Source organism: Oncorhynchus gorbuscha, linkage group LG05 (genome assembly GCF_021184085.1).
Source record: "Oncorhynchus gorbuscha isolate QuinsamMale2020 ecotype Even-year linkage group LG05, OgorEven_v1.0, whole genome shotgun sequence".
Classification (NCBI taxonomy): domain Eukaryota; kingdom Metazoa; phylum Chordata; class Actinopteri; order Salmoniformes; family Salmonidae; genus Oncorhynchus; species Oncorhynchus gorbuscha.
The window spans coordinates 89,919,744-89,944,328 of NC_060177.1; the positions used below are offsets into that span (position 1 = coordinate 89,919,744).

At 45.4% G+C, this 24,585-nt stretch overlaps 1 protein-coding gene across 1 annotated transcript in view; it reads left to right on the forward strand.

The window, feature by feature from the left end:
• Window positions 1-3,916: 3,916 nt before the first annotated feature.
• LOC124036646 (extracellular matrix organizing protein FRAS1-like) overlaps window positions 3,917-24,585 on the forward strand; it is a 142,273-nt gene continuing 121,604 nt past the window's right edge. Inside the window, exons 1-2 of the mRNA XM_046351469.1 lie at window positions 3,917-4,028; window positions 4,258-4,476. Coding sequence (XP_046207425.1) covers window positions 4,270-4,476 — 207 coding nt within the window. The 5' untranslated portion in view covers window positions 3,917-4,028; window positions 4,258-4,269. The remainder of the gene's footprint in view (window positions 4,029-4,257; window positions 4,477-24,585) is intronic.

Genomic DNA, 24,585 nt, shown 5'->3' on the forward strand with positions numbered 1-24,585 from the left:
ATAGTACACAGTATATACCAGGCTATAGTACACACAGTATACACCAGGCTATAGTACACAGTATATACCAGGCTATAGTACACAGTATATACCAGGCTATAGTACACAGTATACACCAGGCTATAGTACACAGTATACACCAGGCTATAGTACACAGTATACAGGCTATAGTACACAGTATACACCAGGATATAGTACACAGTATACACCAGGCTATAGTACACAGTATACACCAGGCTATAGTACACAGTATATACCAGGCTATAGTACACAGTATATACCAGGCTATAGTACACAGTATACACCAGGCTATAGTACACAGTATAGTATACACCAGGCTATAGTACACAGTATATACCAGGCTATAGTACACAGTATACACCAGGCTATAGTACACAGTATATACCAGGCTATAGTACACAGTATACACCAGGCTATAGTACACAGTATATACCAGGCTATAGTACACAGTATAGGCTATAGTACAGTATACACCAGGCTATAGTACACAGTATATACCAGGCTATAGCACAGTATACACCAGGCTATAGTACACAGTATACACCAGGCTATAGCACACAGTATATACCAGGCTATAGTACACAGTATACACCAGGCTATAGGCTATAGCTATACACCAGGCTATTAAAATACACAGTGTATACCAGGCTATAGTACACAGTGTACACCAGGTTATAGTACACAGTGTACACCAGGCTATAGTACACAGTATACACCAGGCTATAGTACACAGTATACACCAGGCTATAGCACACAGTATATACCAGGCTATAGTACACAGTATATACCAGGCTATAGTACACAGTATATACCAGGCTATAGCACACAGTATACACAGGCTAGTATACACAGTATACACCAGGCTATAGTACACAGTATACACCAGGCTATAGTACACAGTATACACCAGGCTATAGTACACAGTATAGTACACAGTATATACCAGGCCATACCAGGCTATAGCACACAGTATACACCAGGCTATAGTACACAGTATACACCAGGCTATAGTACACAGTATACACCAGGCTATAGTATATACCAGGCTATAGTATATACCAGGCTATAGTACACAGTATACACCAGGCTATAGTACACAGGTATACAGTATATACCAGGCTATATAGTACACAGTATAGCAGTATATACCAGGCTATAGTACACAGTATACACCAGGCTATAGTACACAGTATACACCAGGCTATAGTACACAGTATACACCAGGCTATAGTACACAGTATATACACCAGGCTATAGTACACACAGCTATATACACCAGGCTATAGTACAGTATACACAGTACACAGTATACACCAGGCTATAGTACACAGTATATACCAGGCTATAGCACACAGTATACACCAGGCTATAGCTATATACCAGGCAGTACTACACCAGGCTATATACACAGTATCAGTGGTATACACCAGGCTATAGTACACAGTATACACCAGGCTATAGTACACAGTATACACCAGGCTATAGTACACAGTATACACCAGGCTATAGTACACAGTATACACCAGGCTATAGTACACAGTTAGGCTATAGTACAGTATAAACCAGGCTATAGTGCACAGTATACACCAGGCACAGTATACAAGGCTATATACAGTATATACCAGGCTTACACAGAGCTATAGTACACAGTGTATACCAGCTATATACACAGTATATATAGGCTATAAACAGTATTAGGCTATAGTACACAGTGTATACCAGCTAAAAAGTACCAGGCTATTACAGACTGCATATAACATCAGTGGTGGAAAAAGTCAATACTACTTGAAAGTTACTCAAGAAAAAGTGGAAGTCACACAGATACCTTAAGATACCTTAATAGTTACTCAAGAAAAGTGGAAATCACACAGTAAAATACTACTTGAGTAAAGTATAACAGATACTGCAGCAATAGAAAGTTACTCAAGTAAAAGTGGAAGTCACACAGTAAAATACTACTTGAGTAAAAGTATAGATACCTTAATGGAAGAAAGTTACTCAAGTATAGATAAAAGTGGAAGTCACACAGTAAAATACTACTTGAGTAAAAGTCTAAAAGTATTCAGTTTAAAGTATACTTATGTATCAAAAGTAAAAGTATAAATCATTTAAAATTCCTTAATTAAAAAATCTAATCAAATCAAAAATTGTATTGGTCACATACACATGGTTAGCCGACAGTGCAGTAATATCTAACAGGTAATCTAACAATTTGGCCTTCCTGTGACATCGGGTGCTGTAGGTGTCATGGAGGGCAGGTAGTCTGCCCCCGGTGATGTGCTGTGTAGACCTCACTACCCTCTGGAGAGCCTTGCGGTTGAGGGCGGAGCAGTTGCCGTACCAGGCGGTGATACGGCCCGACAGTATGCTCTCAATTGTGCATCTGTAAAAGTTTGTCAGGGTTTTAGGTGACAAGCCACATTTTTTCAGCCTCCTGAGGTTGCGCTGTTGCGCCTTCTTCACCACCCTTTCAGTTTGTCTGTATGTTGTGTACGCCCAGGAACTTAAAACTTTCCATGTAAAAGTTGTCCAAAATATAAATAATAACGTAAAGTACAGATACACCCCAAAAAACTACTTAAGTAGTACTTTAAAGTATTTTTACTTAAGTAAGTTACACCGCTGTGTATCAGGCTATTACACACAGCGCATTAAAGGCTGATACATTATGAATTTAAATTTGGCCCCAGTGGGAGTGACCTGACTGAGTAAAGTATCTGTCTGTGGGAGATGATTGGTTGCACGATTAAGCCAATGCGTCGTGAGTTTTCTCCCTGTCTTTCCGTATCGGCTAACGAAGGCCACGTTTATCCATCAGTCTGGAAATGGGATTAATTCACTCCTGATAAATGTTCGGCAGTTTGGCAGAGGCCAATTTAAATGAGTGACTGCTGTTGGAGTTGGCGCCTTATTGTGAGATGTGCCTGACTGTACCTATAACACAGAGATACAGCACAGTGAGAAACGTTTCCCTCCGAGTAGGCGGTCTTCCGCTCTGACACTCGCTCGCTAAATGAGAGCGAGAGAGATCACCACTTAAACCCGTTGTACGTCAACTTCAACACTGTTTCCATCGTGTAACAGCTCAGGTAGCCTTTTCTTTGAATGTCAGACAGAAAGTGATCAGAAGAATGTGTTCTCGTAACGGTAGGGGCCTCTCTGAGATGGTTCTGCCATCCCTACGGTTTCACCATCTCCAATATAGTGTCGAAATGTTGGCCCTTGTTTTAGAATCGGGGCCAGTTCTGTTGCTGGTGATGTTCTGCCGTTCCTTATCTAATTCAGTTTTACAGTTGAGTACGACAGAGACAGAGTGCTACAGGAATTATATTCCTCTATGTTCAGAGGAGTTATCCGGCGCCGACAGAGATGGCCGCTTCGCTTCGCGTTCCTAGGAAACTATGCAGTTTTTTGTTTTTTTAAATTGTTAGTTAGATTACTTGTTGGTTATCACTGCATTGTCGGAAATAGAAGCACAAGCATTTCGCTACGCTCGCATTAACATCTGCTAACCATGTGTATGTGAGAAATACAATTTGATTTGATTTGATTTAATACCCAATTAAAATGAAACACTGTCAATTCAGTACTAGGGTTAAAAGAAAATTCATACATCTACACAGTAACATAATAGTATTCTGATTAGTCAGTCCTGATTGAAATGTATACATAATTAGTCATTATCGATAAAAAAAATCCCTTAACACAGAGTTCACCTCTTCTCCACCTAATTCTGGTTAAATGTTTTGTGCAGCCCCTCTCCCATTTCAACTATCAAGTCCAGAAATGTTTTCATTCCTGTGTTTAGGGACAATTTCTTTGTTATCTAAAAGAACAATGAGCAACGCTTTGTAAAAGGCCTAAATCAGTGAATTGTAACTCTGCTTCCCTCACCTGTCACACAGCCCCCACAGATTCTTACCAACAATCCTGTGCTGGTGGACGGAGGGGAGACGGCGATCATCTCCAAGGCCGTGCTTCAGATCGACGACCCAGACAACCCTCAGGTATGTGTGTCTGTCTGTCTGTGTGTGTGTATGCATGTCTGTCTGTCTGTGTGTGTGTGTGTGTGTGTGTGTGTGTGTGTGTGTGTGTGTGTGTGTGTGTGTGTGTGTGTGTGTGTGTGTGTGTGTGTGTGTGTGTGTGTGTGTGTGTGTGTGTGTGTGTGTGTGTGTGTGTGTGTGTGTGTGTGTGTGTGTGTCTAAACATCCCCTTGTGTGTGCCTCTTCCTCGCAGGATGTCCTGGTCATGGTTCTGGACCCGCCCCAACATGGCCGCCTGACCCGTCTCAATGGCGACCTGGCGCTGAGCCAGTTCAAGATGGAGGAGTTGTCACGGGAACAGGTGCAGTATGTCCATGATGGGTCGCCAGGGCAACGGGACAGGATGCTGCTACAGGTCAACGATGGAAACAGCTACCAGAACATTCTAATGCAGATCAGCATTACTCAGAAGGTAGGAGGGGGAGGGAGGGAGGGAGGGAGGGAGGGGGAGGGAGGGAGAGAGGGAGAGAGAGAGAGAGAGAGAGAGAGAGAGAGAAAGAAAGAAAGAAAGAAAGAGAGAAGAGAGAGAGAGAGAGAGAGAGAGAGAGAGAGAGAGAGAGAGAGAGAGAGAGAGAGAGAGAGAGAGAGAGAGAGAGAGAGAGAGAGAGAGAGAGAGAGATTGTATGTTTTTTGCATGACTGTCAGATCATATCATGTTAAATGCTGTTTCACGCGAGTGAATGCAAACACTTTATTTCATAAACAAAGTTATGTAAACCCAATGCCCCCGTGTGAAAAAGTAGTTGCCTTCCTGTAGTTGTTGATCAGTCTCTCACGTTGCTGTGGAGAGACTGTATACCAGTAACTCTTCCATGCAGAACTGCTGGACCCAAGCAACATTTATGGGTTTTCAAGCCTGATCTGCTCATTTCACGTCCTGCCACAACATCCCAATTAGGATTAGGTCTGGACTTTGACTAAGCCAATCCTGGTTCATGGTTGCGTTCTATTAAGGCGACTTGTCCAGGTCCTTAGGCAGTAAGGCGTCCCCAAACCATCTCTAAATATTCCATACGTAATCTGGGGCAGTTGTGGGATGTGATAAATCCCAAATGAACCCAACAACTCACATCAAAAACACTTTTAAAATCAATGAAGCTGGTACAACAGATGAGAAGGTTTAGGTTAAAATGTCGATCAACTATTGGGCTGTTTCTTCACATTATAAGTGCAGCAGTAGGCTATAGCAGTAGGCTAGCAGTAGAATATAGCAATAGGCTATAGCAATAGGCTATAGCAATAGGCTATAGCAGTAGGCTATATCAGTAGGCTATAGCAGTAGGCTAGCAGTATGCTATAGCAGTAGGCTATAGCAGTAGGCTATAGCAGTAGGCTATATCAGTAGGGTATAGCAGTAGGCTAGCAGTATGCTATAACAGTAGGCTAGCAATATGCTATAGCAGAAGGCTAGCAGTAGGCTATAGTAGTAGGCTATAGCAGTAGGCTATAGCAGTAGGCTAGCAGTATGGCATAGCAGTAGGCTAGCAGTAGGCTATAGTAGTAGGCTATATCAGTAGGGTATAGCAGTAGGCTATAGCAGTAGGCTAGCAGTATGGCATAGCAGTAGGCTAGCAGTAGGCTATAGTAGTAGGCTATATCAGTAGGGTATAGCAGTAGGCTAGCAGTATGCTATAACAGTAGGCTAGCAGTATGCTATAGCAGTAGGCTATAACAGTAGGGTATAGAAGTAGGGTATAGCATTTACATTTACATTTAAGTCATTTAGCAGACGCTCTTATCCAGAGCGACTTACAAATTGGTGCATTCACCTTATGACATCCAGTGGGACAGTCACTTAACAATAGTGCATCTAAAACTTAGGGGGGTGGGGTGAGAGGGATTACTTAACCTATCCTAGGTATTCCTTAAAGAGGTGGGGTTTCAGGTGTCTCCGGAAGGTGGTGATTGACTCCGCTGTCCTGGCGTCGTGAGGGAGTTTGTTCCACCATTGGGGGGCCAGGGCAGCGAACAGTTTTGACTGGGCTGAGCGGGAGCTGTACTTCCTCAGTGGTAGGGAGGCGAGCAGGCCAGAGGTGGATGAACGCAGTGCCCTTGTTTGGGTGTAGGGCCTGATCAGAGCCTGGAGGTACTGAGGTGCCGTTCCCCTCACAGCTCCGTAGGCAAGCACCATGGTCTTGTAGCGGATGCGAGCTTCAACTGGAAGCCAGTGGAGAACGGAGGAGCGGGGTGACGTGAGAGAACTTGGGAAGGTTGAACACCAGACGGGCTGCGGCGTTCTGGATGAGTTGAAGGGGTTTAATGGCACAGGCAGGGGAGCCCAGCCAACAGCGAGTTGCAGTAATCCAGACGGGAGATGACAAGTGCCTGGATTAGGACCTGCGCCGCTTCCTGTGTGAGGCAGGGTCGTACTCTGCGGATGTTGTAGAGCATGAACCTACAGGAACGGACCACCGCCTTGATGTTAGTTGAGAACGACAGGGTGTTGTCCAGGATCACGCCAAGGTTCTTGGCGCTCTGGGAGGAGGACACAATGGAGTTGTCGACCGTGATGGCGAGATCATGGAACGGGCAGTCCTTCCCCGGGAGGAAGAGCAGCTCCGTCTTGCCGAGGTTCAGCTTGAGGTGGTGATCCGTCATCCACACTGATATGTCTGCCAGACATGCAGAGATGCGATTCGCCACCTGGTCATCAGAAGGGGGAAAGGAGAAGATTAATTGTGTGTCGTCTGCATAGCAATGATAAGAGAGACCATGTGAGGTTATGACAGAGCCAAGTGACTTGGTGTATAGCGAGAATAGGAGAGGGCCAAGAACAGAGCCCTGGGGGACACCAGTGGTGAGAGCGCGTGGTGAGGAGACAGATTCTCGCCACGCCACCTGGTAGGAGCGACCTGTCAGGTAGGACGCAATCAAGCGTGGGCCGCGCCGGAGATGCCCAACTCGGAGAGGGTGGAGAGGAGGATCTGATGGTTCACAGTATCGAAGGCAGCCGATAGATCTAGAAGGATGAGAGCAGAGGAGAGAGAGTTAGCTTTAGCAGTGCGGAGCGCTCCGTGATACAGAGGAGAGCAGTCTCAGTTGAATGACTAGTCTTGAAACCTGACTGATTTGGATCAAGAAGGTCATTCAGAGAGAGATAGCGGGAGAGCTGGCCAAGGACGGCACGTTCAAGAGTTTTGGAGAGAAAAGAAAGAAGGGATACTGGTCTGTAATTGTTGACATCGGAGGGATCGAGTGTAGGTTTTTTCAGAAGGGTGCAACTCTCGCTCTCTTGAAGACGGAAGGGACGTAGCCAACGGTCAGGGATGAGTTGATGAGCGAGGTGAGGTAAGGGAGAAGGTCTCCGGAAATGGTCTGGAGAAGAGAGGAGGGGATAGGGTCAAGCGGGCAGGTTGTTGGGCGGCCGGCCGTCACAAGACGCGAGATTTCATCTGGAGAGAGAGGGAGAAAGAGGTCAGAGCACAGGGTAGGGCAGTGTGAGCAGAACCAGCGGTGTCGTTTGACTTAGCAAACGAGGATCGGATGTCGTCGACCTTCTTTTCAAAATGGTTGACGAAGTCATCTGCAGAGAGGGAGGAGGGGGGGGGGAGGGGGCGGAGGATTCAGGAGGAGGAGAAGGGGGCAAAGAGCTTCCTAGGGTTAGAGGCAGATGCTTGGAATTTAGCGTGGTAGAAAGTGGCTTTAGCAGCAGAGACAGAGGAGGAAAATGTAGAGAGGAGGGAGTGAAAGGATGCCAGGTCCGCAGGGAGGCGAGTTTTCCTCCATTTCCGCTCGGCTGCCCGGAGCCCTGTTCTGTGAGCTCGCAATGAGTCATCGAGCCACGGAGCGGGAGGGGAGGACCGAGCCGGCCTGGAGGATAGGGGACATAGAGAGTCAAGGGATGCAGAGAGGGAGGAGAGGAGGGTTGAGGAGGCAGAATCAGGAGATAGGTGGGAGAAGGTTTGAGCGGAGGGAAGAGATGATAGGATGGAAGAGGAGAGAGTAGCGGGGGAGAGAGAGCGAAGGTTGGGACGGCGCGATACCATCCGAGTAGGGGCAGTGTGGGAGGTGTTGGATGAGAGCGAGAGGGAAAAGGATACAAGGCAGTGGTCGGAGACTTGGAGGGGAGTTGCAGTGAGGTTAGTGGAAGAACAGCATCTAGTAAAGATGAGGTCGAGCGTATTGCCTGCCTTGTGAGTAGGGGGAAGGTGAGAGGGTGAGGTCAAAAGAGGAGAGGAGTGGAAAGAAGGAGGCAGAGAGGAAAGAGTCAAAGGTAGACGTGGGGGAGGTTAAAGTCGCCCAGAACTGTGAGAGGTGAGCCGTCCTCAGGAAAGGAGCTTATCAAGGCATCAAGCTCATTGATGAACTCTCCGAGGGAACCTGGAGGGCGATAAATGATAAGGATGTTAAGCTTGAAAGGGCTAGTAACTGTGACAGCATGGAATTCAAAGGAGGCGATAGACAGATGGGTAAGGGGAGAAAGAGAGAATGACCACTTGGGAGAGATGAGGATCCCGGTGCCACCACCCCGCTGACCAGATGCTCTCGGGGTGTGCGAGAACACGTGGGCGGACGAAGAGAGAGCAGTAGGAGTAGCAGTGTTGTCTGTGGTGATCCATGTTTCCGTCAGTGCCAAGAAGTCGAGGGACTGGAGGGAGGCATAGGCTGAGATGAACTCTGCCTTGTTGACCGCAGATTGGCAGTTCCAGAGGCTACCGGAGACCTGGAACTCCACGTGGGTCGTGCGCGCTGGGACCACCAGAGTAGGGTGGCAGCGGCCACGCGGTGAGGAGCGTTTGTATGGTCTGTGCAGAGAGGAGAGAACAGGGATAAACAGACACATAGTTGACAGGCTACAGAAGAGGCTACGCTAATGCAAAGGAGATTGGAATGACAAGTGGACTACACGTCTCGAATGTTCAGAAAGTTAAGCTACGTAGCAAGAATCTTATTGACTAAAATGATTAAAATGATACAGTACTGCTGAAGTAGGCCAGCTGGCAGTGGGTGCGTTGTTGACACTACACTAATCAAGTCATTCCGTTGAGTGTAATAGTTTCTGCAGTGTTGCTATTCGGGGCTAGCAGGCTAGCTAGCAGTGTTGTTTACGTTACGTTGCGTTAAAAGAACGACAATAGATGGCTAGCGAACCTAGAAAATCGCTCTAGACTACACAATTATCTTTGATACAAAGACGGCTATGTAGCTAGCTAAGTAGCTAGCTACGATCAAACAAATCAAACCGTTGTACTGTAATGAAATGAAGTGAAAATGTGATACAACCTGTGAATGCGACCGGGTAGTTGAGTTCTATACAGAAGACGTTGGCTAGCGTTGGCTAGCTGTTGGCTAGCTAGCAGAGTCACCTACGTTAAGGACGACAAATAGCTGGCTAGCTAACCTCGGTAAATTAAGATAATCACTCTAAGACTACACACTCTAAACCTAAACAACACAATTATCTTGGATACGATGATACGATGATACGAAGACAGCAAAGACAGCTATGTAGGTAGCTAACACTAAACTAATCAAGTCGTTCAGTTGAGTGTAAAAGTTTCTCAGTGCAGCTAATCAGTGGACGTTAGCTAGCTGGCTAGTGAAGACTACGTTAGGACGGCGAAATACGATAATTACGCAATTATCTTTGATACAAAGACGGCTATGTAGCTAGCTGAGAAGAAATTGCTAAGATTGCTAAGATAAGACAAATCAAACCGTTGTGATATAATGAAATATAATGAAAAAGTTATACTACCCGTTGGAGCGACGTGCAGATGCGACCACTCGCTCCAACCGGAACCGGTTGTGCATATATGATGAACAGAGAGTAGCAGTAGGCTATAGCAGTAGGGTATAGCAGTAGGCTAGCAGTATGTTATAACAGTAGGCTAGCAGTATGCTATAACAGTAGGCTAGCAGTAGGCTAGCAGTAGGCTAGCAGTAGGCTATAGCAGTAGGCTATAGCAGTAGGCTATATCAGTAGGCTAGCAGTAGGCTATATCAGTAGGCTAGCAGTAGACTATAGCAGTAGGCTAGCAGTAGGCTATAGCAGTAGGCTAGCAGTATGCTATAGCAGTAGGCTAGCAGTAGGCTATAGCAGTAGGCTAGCAGTATGCTATACCATTATGCTATAGCAGTAGGCTAGCAGTAGGCTAGCAGTAGGCTATAGCAGTAGGCTAGCAGTATGCTATAACAGTAGGCTATAACAGTAGGCTAAAAGTATGCTATAACAGTAGGCTAGCAGTAGGCTATAGCAGTAGGCTAGCAGTAGGCTAGCAGTATGCTATAACAGTAGGCTAGCAGTATGCTATAACAGTAGGCTAGCAGTAGGCTATAACAGTAGGCTAGCAGTAGGCTATAGCAGTAGGCTAGCAGTATGCTATAACAGTAGGCTAGCAGTATGCTATAACAGTAGGCTAGCAGTAGGTTATAAGCTCGATTGTTGAGATAAAAATGCAATCAATTAGAGGGAAAAACACTGTTGTCAAAAGTGACCACAAAATGTGATAATATATGATATAATGCTTTATTCTAAAGGTGCATTTTTAATGTGAAAATGATCTTCCCCAAGTAACTCACTCACCTCCTGACACTACTTCCGGCGCCGACTGAGATGGCCGCCTCGCTTCGCGTTCCTAGGAAACTATGCAGTTTTTTGTTTTTTTACGTGTTATTTCTTACATTAGTACCCCAGGTCATCTTAGGTTTCATTACATACAGTCGAGAAGAACTACTGAATATAAGATCAGCGTCAACTCACCATCAGTACGACCAAGAATATGTTTTCCGCGACGCGGATCCTGTGTTCTGCCTTACAAACAGGACAACGGAATGGATCGCATGCAGCGACCCAAGGAAACGACTCCGAAAAAGAGGGAAACGCGGCGGTGTTCTGGTCAGACTCCGGAAAAGGGCACATCGCGCACCACTTCCCAGTATTCTTCTTGCCAATGTCCAGTCTCTCGACAACAAGGTTGATGAAATCCGAGCAAGGGTGGCATTCCAGAGGACATCAGAGACTGCAACGTTCTCTGCTTTACGGAGACATGGCTTACTGGGAAAACGCTATCAGGGCGGTGCAGCCAACGGGTTTCTCCACGCATCGCGCCGACAGAAACAAACATCTCTCTGGTAAGAAGAGTGGAGGGCGTATGCCTCATGACTAACGGGACATGGTGTGATGAAGAAAACATACAGGAACTCAAATCCTTCTGTTCACCTGATTTAGAATTCCTCACAATCAAATGTAGACCGCATTATCTTCAAGAGAATTCTCTTCGATTATAATCACAGCCGTATATATCCCCCCCAAGCAGACACATCGATGGCTCTGAACGAACTTTATTTAACTCTTTGCAAACTGGAAAACATTTATCCGGAGGCTGCATTCATTGTAGCTGGGGATTTTAACAAAGCCAATCTGAAAACAAGACTCCCTAAATTTTATCAGCATATCGATTGCGCAACCAGGGGTGGTAAAACCTTGGATCATTGTTACTCTAACTTCCGCGACGCATATAAGGCCCTGCCCCGCCCCCTTTCGGAAAAGCTGACCACGACTCCATTTTGCTGATCCCTGCCTACAGACAGAAATTAAAACAAGAGGCTCCCACGCTGAGGTCTGTCCAACGCTGGTCAGAACAAGCTGACTCTACACTCCAAGACTGCTTCCATCACGTGGACTGGGACATGTTTCGTATTGCGTCAGATGGGAATATTGACGAATACGCTGATTCGGTGTGCGAGTTCATTAGAACGTGCGTCGAAGATGTCGTTCCCATAGCAACGATAAAAACATTCCCTAACCAGAAACCGTGGATTGATGGCAGCATTCGCGTGAAACTGAAAGCGCGAACCACTGCTTTTAATCAGGGCAAGGTGTCTGGCAACATGACTGAATACAAACAGTGCAGCTATTCCCTCCGTAAGGCTATCAAACAAGCTAAGCGTCAGTACAGAGACAAAGTGGAATCTCAATTCAATGGCTCAGACACAAGAGGCATGTGGCAGGGTCTACAGTCAATCACGGACTACAAGATGAAATCCAGCCCAGTCACGGACCAGGATGTCTTGCTCCCAGGCAGACTAAATTACTTTTTTGCCCGCTTTGAGGACAATACAGTGCCACTGACACGGCCTGCAACGGAAACATGCAGTCTCTCCTTCACTGCAGCCGAGGTGAGTAAGACATTTAAACGTGTTAACCCTCGCAAGGCTGCAGGCCCAGACGGCATCCCCAGCCGCGCCCTCCGAGCATGCGCAGACCAGCTGGCCGGTGTGTTTACGGACATATTCAATCAATCCCTATACCAGTCTGCTGTTCCCACATGCTTCAAGAGGGCCACCGTTGTTCCTGTTCCCAAGAAAGCTAAGGTAACTGAGCTAAACGACTACCGCCCCGTAGCACTCACTTCCGTCATCATGAAGTGCTTTGAGAGACTAGTCAAGGACCATATCACCTCCACCCTACCTGACACCCTAGACCCACTCCAATTTGCTTACCGCCCAAATAGGTCCACAGACGATGCAATCTCAACCACACTGCACACTGCCCTAACCCACCTGGACAAGAGGAATACCTATGTGAGAATGCTGTTCATCGACTACAGCTCGGCATTCAACACCATAGTACCCTCCAAGCTCGTCATCAAGCTCGAGACCCTGGGTCTCGACCCGCCCTGTGCAACTGGGTACTGGACTTCCTGACGGGCCGCCCCCAGGTGGTGAGGGTAGGCAACATCTCCTCCCCGCTGATCCTCAACACGGGGCCCCACAAGGGTGCGTTCTGAGCCCTCTCCTGTACTCCCTGTTCACCCACGACTGCGTGGCCACGCACGCCTCCAACTCAATCATCAAGTTTGCGGACGACACAACAGTGGTAGGCTTGATTACCAACAACGACGAGACGGCCTACAGGGAGGAGGTGAGGGCCCTTGGAGTGTGGTGTCAGGAAAATAACCTCACACTCAACGTCAACAAAACTAAGGAGATGATTGTGGACTTCAGGAAACAGCAGAGGGAACACCCCCCTATCCACATCGATGGAACAGTAGTGGAGAGGGTAGCTAGTTTTAAGTTCCTCGGCATACACATCACAGACAAACTGAATTGGTCCACTCACACTGACAGCGTCGTGAAGAAGGCGCAGCAGCGCCTATTCAACCTCAGGAGGCTGAAAAAAATTCGGCTTGTCACCAAAAGCACTCACAAACTTCTACAGATGCACAATCGAGAGCATCCTGGCGGGCTGTATCACCGCCTGGTACGGCAACTGCTCCGCCCTCAACTGTAAGGCTCTCCAGAGGGTAGTGAGGACTGCACAACGCATCACCGGGGGCAAACTACCTGCCCTCCAGGACACCTACACCACCCGTTGTTACAGGAAGGCCATAAAGATCATCAAGGACATCAACCACCCGAACCACTGCCTGTTCACCCCGCTATCATCCAGAAGGCGAGGTCAGTACAGGTGCATCAAAGCTGGGACCGAGAGACTGAAAAACAGCTTCTATCTCAAGGCCATCAGACTGTTAAATAGCCACCACTAACATTGAGTGGCTGCTGCCAACACACTGTCATTGACACTGACCCAACTCCAGCCATTTTAATAATGGGAATTGATGGAAATGATGTAAATATATCACTAGCCACTTTAAACAATGCTACCTTATATAATGTTACTTACCCTACATTATTCATCTCATATGCATATGTATATACTGTACTCTACAACATCGACTGCATCCTTATGTAACACATGTATCACTAGCCACTTTAACTATGCCACTTTGTTTACTTTGTCTACACACTCATCTCATATGTATATACTGTACTCGATACCATCTACTGTATGCTGCTCTGTACCATCACTCATTCATATATCCTTATGTACATGTTCCTTATCCCCTTACACTGTGTATAAGACAGTAGTTTTTTGGAATTGTTAGTTAGATTACTTGTTGGTTATCACTGCATTGTCGGAACTAGAAGCACAAGCATTTCGCTACACTCGCATTAACATCTGCTAACCATGTGTATGTGACAAATAAAATTTGATTTGATTTGATTTGATTTGATTTGATTTGATATACCCGTAACTAACTCACCTCCTATGTACACAACAAACTCACCTCCTATGTATACAACTAACTCACCTCCTATGTATACAACTAACTCACCTCCTATGTATACAACTAACTCACCTCCTATATATACCCGTAACTAACTCACCTCCTATGTACACAACAAACTCACCTCCTATGTATACCAGTAACTAACTCACCTCCTATGTATACCAGTAACTAACTCACCTCCTATGTATACCACTAACTCACCTCCTATGTATACCAGTAACTAACTCACCTCCTATGTATACCATTAACTAACTCACCTCCTATGCATACCATTAACTAACTCACCTCCTATGTATACCATTAACTAACTCACCTCCTATGCATACCAGTAACTAACTCACCTCCTATGTATACCATTAACTAACTCACCTCATATGTATACCAGTAACTAACTCACCTCCTATGTATACCACTAACTCACCTCCTATGTATACCAGTAACTAACTCACCTCCTATGTATACCAGTAACTAACTCACCTCCTATGCATACCATTAACTAACTCACCTCATATGTATACCAGTAACTAACTCACCTCCTATGTATACCATTAACTAACTCACCTCATATGTATACCAGTAACTAACTCACCTCCTATGTATACCACTAACTCACCTCCTATGTATACCAGTAACTAACTCACCTCCTATGTATACCAGTAACTAACTCACCTCCTATGCATACCATTAACTAACTCACCTCCTATGTATACCAGTAACTAACTCACCTCCTATGTATACCAGTAACTAACTCACCTCCTATGTATACCATTAACTAACTCACCTCCTATGCATACCATTAACTAACTCACCTCCTATGTATACCATTAACTAACTCACCTCCTATGTATACCACTAACTCACCTCCTATGTATACCAGTAACTAACTCACCTCCTATGCATACCAGTAACTAACTCACCTCCTATGTATACCACTAACTCACCTCCTATGTATACCACTAACTCACCTCCTATGTATACCACTAACTCACCTCCTATGTATACCACTAACTCACCTCCTATGTATACCACTAACTCACTTCCTATGTATACCACTAACTCACCTCCTATGTATACCACTAACTCACCTCCTATGTATACCACTAACTCACCTCCTATGTATACCACTAACTCACCTCCTATGCATACCAGTAACTAACTCACCTCCTATGTATACCACTAACTCACTTCCTATGTATACCACTAACTCACCTCCTATGTATACCACTAACTAACTCACCTCTTATGTATACCAATAACTCACCTCCTATGCATACCAGTAACTAACTCACCTCCTATGTATACCACTAACTCACCTCCTATGTATACCACTAACTCACCTCCTATGTATACCATTAACTAACTCACCTCCTATGTATACCACTAACTCACCTCCTATGTATACCACTAACTCACCTCCTATGTATACCACTAACTCACCTCCTATGTATACCACTAACTCACCTCCTATGTATACCATTAACTACCTCACCTCCTATGCATACCAGTAACTAACTCACCTCCTATGCATACCAGTAACTCACTCACCTCCTATGTATACCAGTAACTAACTCACCTCCTATGCATACCAGTAACTAACTCACCTCCTATGTATACCACTAACTCACCTCCTATGTATACCATTAACTAACTCACCTCCTATGCATACCAGTAACTAACTCACCTCCTATGCATACCAGTAACTCACTCACCTCCTATGTATACCAGTAACTAACTCACCTCCTATGTATACCACTAACTCACCTCCTATGTATACCACTAACTCACCTCCTATGCATACCAGTAACTAACTCATCTCCTATGCATACCAGTAACTAACTCACCTCCTATGTATACCACTAACTCACCTCCTATGTATACCACTAACTCACCTCCTATGTATACCACTAACTCACCTCCTATGTATACCATTAACTAACTCACCTCCTATTCATACCAGTAACTAACTCACCTCCTATGCATACCAGTAACTCACTCACCTCCTATGCATACCAGTAACTCACTCACCTCCTATGTATACCAGTAACTCACTCATCTCCTATGTATACAACTAACTCACCTCCTATGTATACCACTAACTCACCTCCTATGTATACCAGTAACTCACTCATCTCCTATGTATACCAGTAACTCACTCACCTCCTATGTATACCACTAACTCACCTCCTATGCATACCACTAACTCACCTCCTATGTATACCAGTAACTCACTCATCTCCTATGTATACCAGTAACTCACTCACCTCCTATGTATACCACTAACTCACCTCCTATGTATACCAGTAACTCACACACCTCCTATGTATACCACTAACTCACCTCCTATGTATACCACTAACTCACCTCCTATGTATACCACTAACTCACCTCCTATGTATACCACTAACTCACCTCCTATGTATACCATTAACTACCTCACCTCCTATGCATACCAGTAACTCACTCACCTCCTATGTATACCAGTAACTAACTCACCTCCTATGCATACCAGTAACTAACTCACCTCCTATGTATACCACTAACTCACCTCCTATGTATACCATTAACTAACTCACCTCCTATGCATACCAGTAACTAACTCACCTCCTATGCATACCAGTAACTCACTCACCTCCTATGTATACCAGTAACTAACTCACCTCCTATGTATACCACTAACTCACCTCCTATGTATACCACTAACTCACCTCCTATGTATACCATTAACTAATTCACCTCCTATGTATACCACTAACTCACCTCCTATGTATACCACTAACTCACCTCCTATGTATACCACTAACTCACCTCCTATGTATACCACTAACTCACCTCCTATGTATACCATTAACTAACTCACCTCCTATGCATACCAGTAACTAACTCACCTCCTATGCATACCAGTAACTAACTCACCTCCTATGCATACCAGTAACTAACTCACCTCCTATGTATACCAGTAACTCACTCATCTCCTATGTATACAACTAACTCACCTCCTATGTATACCACTAACTCACCTCCTATCTATACCAGTAACTCACTCATCTCCTATGTATACCAGTAACTCACTCACCTCCTATGTATACCACTAACTCACCTCCTATGCATACCACTAACTCACCTCCTATGTATACCAGTAACTCACTCATCTCCTATGTATACCAGTAACTCACTCACCTTCGATGTATACCACTAACTCACCTCCTATGTATACCAGTAACTCACTCATCTCCTATGTATACCAGTAACTCACTCATCTCCTATGCATACCACTAACTCACCTCCTTTGCATACCAGTAACTCACTCACCTCCTATGTATACCACTAACTCACCTCCTATGTATACCACTAACTCACCTCCTATGTATACCAGTAACTCACTAATCTCCTATGTATACCAGTAACTCACTCATCTCCTATGTATACCAGTAACTCACTCATCTCCTATGTATACCACTAACTCACCTCCTATGTATACCACTAACTCAACTCCTATGTATACCACTAACTCACCTCCTATGTATACCACTAACTCACCTCCTATGTATACCACTAACTCAACTCCTATGTATACCACTAACTCAACTCCTATGTATACCACTAACTCACCTCCTATGTATACCACTAACTCAACTCCTATGTATACCATTAACTCACTAACCTCCTATGTATGTAATGATGAAATAACACATATGGAATCATGTAGTAACCCCCCAAAAAATGTATTTTATTTAAAAAAAATTTTTTATTTTATTTTAGAAATATTGTACATTTTGCGATTCTTCAAAGTAGCCACCCTTTTCTCGATGACAGATTTGCACACTCTTGGTATAAAAAGTAATTATATAGTTCAGAATAAAGAAAAACCCTTGAATGAGTAGGTGTGTGCAAACTTGTCACTGGTACTGGTACTGTATCTGTGAAAATAGTTTTGATTTACAGTGGACCGTGTGTAAAATACATGTCATATATGCACTTAAAAATAGCGAAATGAAGACGATTTTCCAGTGATTCATTTTCATGTCAGCCAGGTAACCTGTACTCCTGTTGTAAAGAGAAGTAACGTGCTTAATATTAGGAAAGTGGAGTAATAAATATAGCTTAGCCTATAGGAGTATGTTCACCTACACACACACACACACACACACACACACACACACACACACACACACACACACACACACACACACACACACACACACACACACACACACACACACACACACACACACACACACACACACACACACACACACACACACACACACACACACACACACACACACACACACACACACACACCTTTCCTCCTCTCCTACTCCCCCTCTTCTCTACTTCTCTTATTTTTTTTCACTCTGTAAATCAATATCACTCCTTCCATCCCTTCCTCCCTCACATACATCACATATTCACCGGTTGTAACACCTGATTCTGCTGCTCTCTGTCAAGCAGTGTACTGGTATATGACTGAAGATAGACACTAGATATAATGCTAAGAGAACCTCCTTAACTTAAGTTGAAGATTTATAATGCACTTATTTAAACAAAACAAAAAAAAGTATTTTCAATCACTCTTTTTCTCCTCGCTCCCTTCATCTGCTGATGCGAACTTGACAGCTGTAAGGAAAGCGTCCTCCATGTTTTTTTTATTTTTACATCTGTGTAGACAAAGCAGAGGTTACCAAGTGAACCACTGTAGACGTGTTTGAGATGCTTCCCCGCGCAGCAGCAGCCTCCGAATACAGTTGGTTGATCTCTCTCAGGGTTTTTTTTTTTTTTACAAAACGCGAAATACTGCCATCATCAAAAGCTCTCTCTCCAACTGTTCCCCACCCGACCCAGTCGGCATCGGTGCAAGCCTTGTCAAGCCTTGTCAAGCCTTGTCCTAGCCGGGGTACAAAGGAGCTCTGAGAGACGGATCATGGAGAGAGCTGGAGAGTAATTAGTCTTTAATGAGACGGTGATGGATGACTTTCCCCCTCAGAGGGCTAAGCACTCTGGGTTCATCCCAAATGGCACCCTATCCTCGACTGTGGGCCCCGGTCAAAAGTAGTGAGTGTACAAAACATTAGCAAAACCTTCCTAATATTGAGTTGTCCTCAGAACAGCCTCCATTTGTCAGGGACATGGACTCTACAAGGTGTTGAAAGCATTCCACAGGGATGCTGGCCCATGTTGACTCTACAAGGTGTTGAAAGCATTCCACAGGGATGCTGGCCCATGTTGACTCTACAAGGTGTTGAAAGCATTCCACAGGGATGCTGGCCCATGTTGACTCTACAAGGTGTTGAAAGCATTCCACAGGGATGCTGGCCCATGTTGACTCTACAAGGTGTTGAAAGCGTTCCACAGGGATGCTGGCCCATGTTGACTCTACAAGGTGTTGAAAGCGTTCCACAGGGATGCTGGCCCATGTTGACTCTACAAGGTGTTGAAAGCATTCCACAGGGATGCTGGCCTAAGTTGACTCTACAAGGTGTTGAAAGCATTCCACAGGGATGCTGGCCCATGTTGACTCTACAAGGTGTTGAAAGCGTTCCACAGGGATGCTGGCCCATGTTGACTCTACAAGGTGTTGAAAGCGTTCCACAGGGATGCTGGCCTAAGTTGACTCTACAAGGTGTTGAAAGCGTTCCACAGGGATGCTGGCCTAAGTTGACTCTACAAGGTGTTGAAAGCGTTCCACAGGGATGCTGGCCTAAGTTGACTCTACAAGGTGTTGAAAGCGTTCCACAGGGATGCTGGCCCATGTTGACTCTACAAGGTGTTGAAAGCATTCCACAGGGATGCTGGCCTAAGTTGACTCTACAAGGTGTTGAAAGCGTTCCACAGGGATGCTGGCCCATGTTGACTCTACAAGGTGTTGAAAGCATTCCACAGGGATGCTGGCCTAAGTTGACTCTACAAGGTGTTGAAAGCGTTCCACAGGGATGCTGGCCCATGTTGACTCTACAAGGTGTTGAAAGCATTCCACAGGGATGCTGGCCTAAGTTGACTCTACAAGGTGTTGAAAGCATTCCACAGGGATGCTGGCCTAAGTTGACTCTACAAGGTGTTGAAAGCATTCCACAGGGATGCTGGCCCATGTTGACTCTACAAGGTGTTGAAAGCCTTCCACAGTGATGCTGGCCCATGTTGACTCTACAAGGTGTTGAAAGCATTCCACAGGGATGCTGGCCCATGTTGACTCTACAAGGTGTTGAAAGCATTCCACAGTGATGCTGGCCCATGTTGACTCTACAAGGTGTTGAAAGCATTCCACAGGGATGCTGGCCCATGTTGACTCTACAAGGTGTTGAAAGCATTCCACAGTGATGCTGGCCCATGTTGACTCTACAAGGTGTTGAAAGCATTCCACAGGGATGCTGGCCTAAGTTGACTCTACAAGGTGTTGAAAGCATTCCACAGGGATGCTGGCCTAAGTTGACTCTACAAGGTGTTGAAAGCATTCCACAGTGATGCTGGCCCATGTTGACTCTACAAGGTGTTGAAAGCATTCCACAGGGATGCTGGCCTAAGTTGACTCTACAAGGTGTTGAAAGCATTCCACAGGGATGCTGGCCTAAGTTGACTCTACAAGGTGTTGAAAGCATTCCACAGGGATGCTGGCCTAAGTTGACTCTACAAGGTGTTGAAAGCATTCCACAGGGATGCTGGCCTAAGTTGACTCTACAAGGTGTTGAAAGCGTTCACAGGGATGCTGGCCTAAGTTGACTCTACAAGGTGTTGAAAGCGTTCCACAGGGATGCTGGCCCATGTTGACTCTACAAGGTGTTGAAAGCATTCCACAGGGATGCTGGCCCATGTTGACTCCAATGCTTCCAACAGTTGTGTCAAGTTGGCTGGGTGTTCTTTAGGTGGTGGACAGTTCTTGATACACACTGGAAACTGTTGAGTGTGAAAACCCAGCAGCATTGTGGTTCTTGACACACTCAAACCGGTGCACCTGGCACCTACTACCATACCACTTTCAAAGGCACTTAAATATTTTGTCTTGCCCCATTCACCCTCTGAATGCCACACATACACAATCCATGTCTCAGTTGTCTCAAGGATTAAAAATCCTTCTTTAACCCGTCTCCTCACCGTCTCCTCCCAGTCTCCTCCCCATCTCCTCCCCGTCTCCTCCCCAGTCTCCTCCCCGTCTCCTCCCCGTCTCCTCCCCTTTACTGATTTGAAGTGGATGTAACATGTGCCATCAAATAAGGGATCAGTTTTGTTTTCTGTTTAGTACACTCAGTGTATAGGGAATAGGGTGCCATTTGGTATGCAAGCTGACTTCTCTCTTTGGTCAGCGTTGCTCTCTGTGTGTCTCTGTTGCTGCACAGCTGAACAGCAGCTCTCTGTGTGTCTCTGTTGCTGCACAGAAGAACAGCAGCTCTCTGTCTGTCTCTCTGTCTCTCTTTGTTGCTGCTGACAGCTGACTCTGAGCTTTTTATACTGCTGCTATGCTGTTGTGATTCACATGGCTGGCCTGAGAACACCTGTGCTGGGTCATTAACTCAATTAAGAGAAAAATGCAGATGAGGACGGTGCATGTTGGTTGGCAGGATGAGACAACTTCCTGCTCCGATACGAATAATGAATCAGACGCCCCCTTGGGTTGGGCCTCAGGCTGAACAACTGATATGAGTTACAGTACTTTCAAACAATATCTGCCATTGAAAATAAATAATAATTGTTACATATCTTGTGTTTTTACAGCTTACCCAGGCTCCTCGTGTTCTGTCGGTGCCCGTCACGTGGGTGAGAGAGGAGGCATGGTACAGTTGGGGAAGAGGTATCTGAGGACAGAGTATCAGGGTGCCAGCGATGACCAGATCATTTACACCATAGTGAGCTCCAAAGGAAGCCCCAAATATGGTACGATATGTGGCCTTACCCCCCCCCCCAAACATGCTCGTGTTTCTGCTTACTCACACTGTTAAGATGGTAATGATGTTAGTTTGTCTTTCTGACTCTTCCTTTACCTCCCACACCTCTCTCTCTCTCCCTTCCTGATTCTCTCTCCCCTCTCCCCTCTCCCTTACCTGCTCTCTCTCTCTCTCTCTCTCTCTCTCTCTCTCTCCCTTCCTGATTCTCTCTCCCCTCTCCCTTACCTTCTCTCTCTCTCCCTTAACCTCTCTCTCTCCCCTCTCCCTTACCTTCTCTCTCTCTCCCTTCCTGATTCTCTCTCCCCTCTCCCCTCTCCCTTACCTGCTCTCTCTCTCTCTCCCTTCCTGATTATCTCTCCCCTCTCCCTTACATTCTCTCTCTCTCTCTCTCTCTCTCCCTTCCTGATTCTCTCTCCCCTCTTCCTCTCTCTCTCTCAATTCAATTCAATTCAAGGGGCTTTATTGGCATGGGAAACACATGTTAACATTGCCAAAGCAATTGAAGTAGATAATATACAAAAGTGAAATAAACAATAAAAATGAACAGTAAACATTACACTCACAGAAGTTCCAAGAGAATAAATACATTACAGATGTCATATTATGTCTCTATACAGTGTTGAAACGATGTGCAAATGGTTAACGTACACAAGGGTAAATAAATCTGTATAATGTGAGGGAAATATGTGTCTCTAATATGGTCATGGTCTCTACCATGGTCATGGTCAGTCACAGTGGTCAGGTATTCTGCCACTGTGTACTCTCTGTTTAGGGCCAAATAGAATTCTAGTTTGCTCTGTTTTTTAAAATGAATTATTTCCAATGTGTCAAGTAATTATCTTTTTGGGTTTGGGTCTAATTGCGTTGCTGTCCTTGAGGCTCTGTTTGTGTTTGTGAACAGAGCCCCAGGACCAGCTTGCTTAGGGGACTCTTCTCCAGGTTCATCTCTCTGTAGGTGACGGCTTTGTTATGGAAGGTTTGGGAATTGCTTACTTTTAGGTGGTTGTGGAATTGAATGGCTCTTTTCTGGATTTTGATAATTAGTGGGTATCGGCCTAATTCTGCTCTGCATGCATTATTTGGTGTTCTACGTTGTACACTGAGGATTTTTTTTGCAGAATTCTGCATGCAGAGTCTCAATTTGGTTTTTGTCCCATTTTGTGAATTCTTGGTTGGTGAGCGGACCCCAGACCTCACAACCATAAAGGGCAATGGGTTCTACAACCTATTTCAATGTTTTTTTTTGCCAGATCCTAATTGGTATGTATTGAGTATTGCTCTGTTCAAGTAGACTGTGATTTTGCTGTGGTCTGATAGGGTTGTCAGTGGGCTGACTGTGAACGCTCTGAGAGACTCTGGGTTGAGATCAGTGATAATGTAGTCTACAGCACTACTGCCAAGAGATGAGCTCTAGGTTTACCTATCATAGGAGTCCCCTCGAAGCCTACCATTGTCTATGTACATACCCAGCGTGCGACAGAGCTGCAGGAGTTTTGACCTGTTTTTGTTGGTTATGTTGTCATAGTTGTGCCTAGGGGGGCATATGGGGGAGGGAATGCTGTCACCTCCAGGTAGGTGTTTGTCCCCCTGTGTGCTGAGGGTGTCAGGTTCTTGTCCGGTTCTGGCATTTAGGTCGCCACAGACAAGTAAATGTCCCTGGGTCTGGTAATGGTTGATTTCCCCCTCCAGGATGGAGGAGCTGTCTTATTTAAAGTATGGGGATTCTAGTGGGTGGATATGGGTAGCACACAGGAGGACATTCTTTGTTAATTAAGATAATTTACTTTAGAATTTCTAGCCAAATGTAAAATGTTCCTGTTTTGATTAATTTAATGGAGTTTCTCTCTCTCCTTTCCTGATTCTCTTTCCCCTCTCCCTTAACTTCTATTTCTCCCTTCCCGATTTTCTCCCCCATCTATCCCCTCCCTCTTCTCTATTTCTCCCTTCCCGATTTTCTCCCCCATCTATCCACTCCCTCTTCCCTATTTCTCCCTTCCTGATTCTCTCCCCCATCTATCCCCTCCTCTTCCCTATTTCTCCCTTCCTGATTCTCTCCCCCATCTATCCCCTCCCTCTTCCCTATTTCTCCCTTCCTGATTCTCTCCCCTATCCATCCCCTCCCTCTTCTCTATTTCTCCCTTCCTGATTCTCTCCCCCATCTATCCCCTCCCTCTTCTCTATTTCTCCCTTCCTGATTCTCTCCCCCATCTATCCCCTCCCTCTTCTCTTTCTCCCTTCCTGATTCTCTCCCCCATCTATCCCCTCCCCTCTTCTCTTTCTCCCTTCCTGATTCTCTCCCCTATCCATCCCCTCCCTCTTCTCTATTTCTCCCTTCCTGATTCTCTCCCCCATCTATCCCCCCTTCTCTATTTCTCCTTCTTGATTCTCTCCCCATCTATCCCCTCTTCTCTATTTCTCCCTTCCTGATTCTCTCCCCCATCTATCCCCTCCTCTTCTCTATTTCTCCCTTCCTGATTCTCTCCCCCATCTATTCCCTCTTCCCCCTGATTCTCCATCTTCTCTATTTCTCCTTCCTGATTCTCTCCCCCATCTATCCCCTCCCTCTTCTCT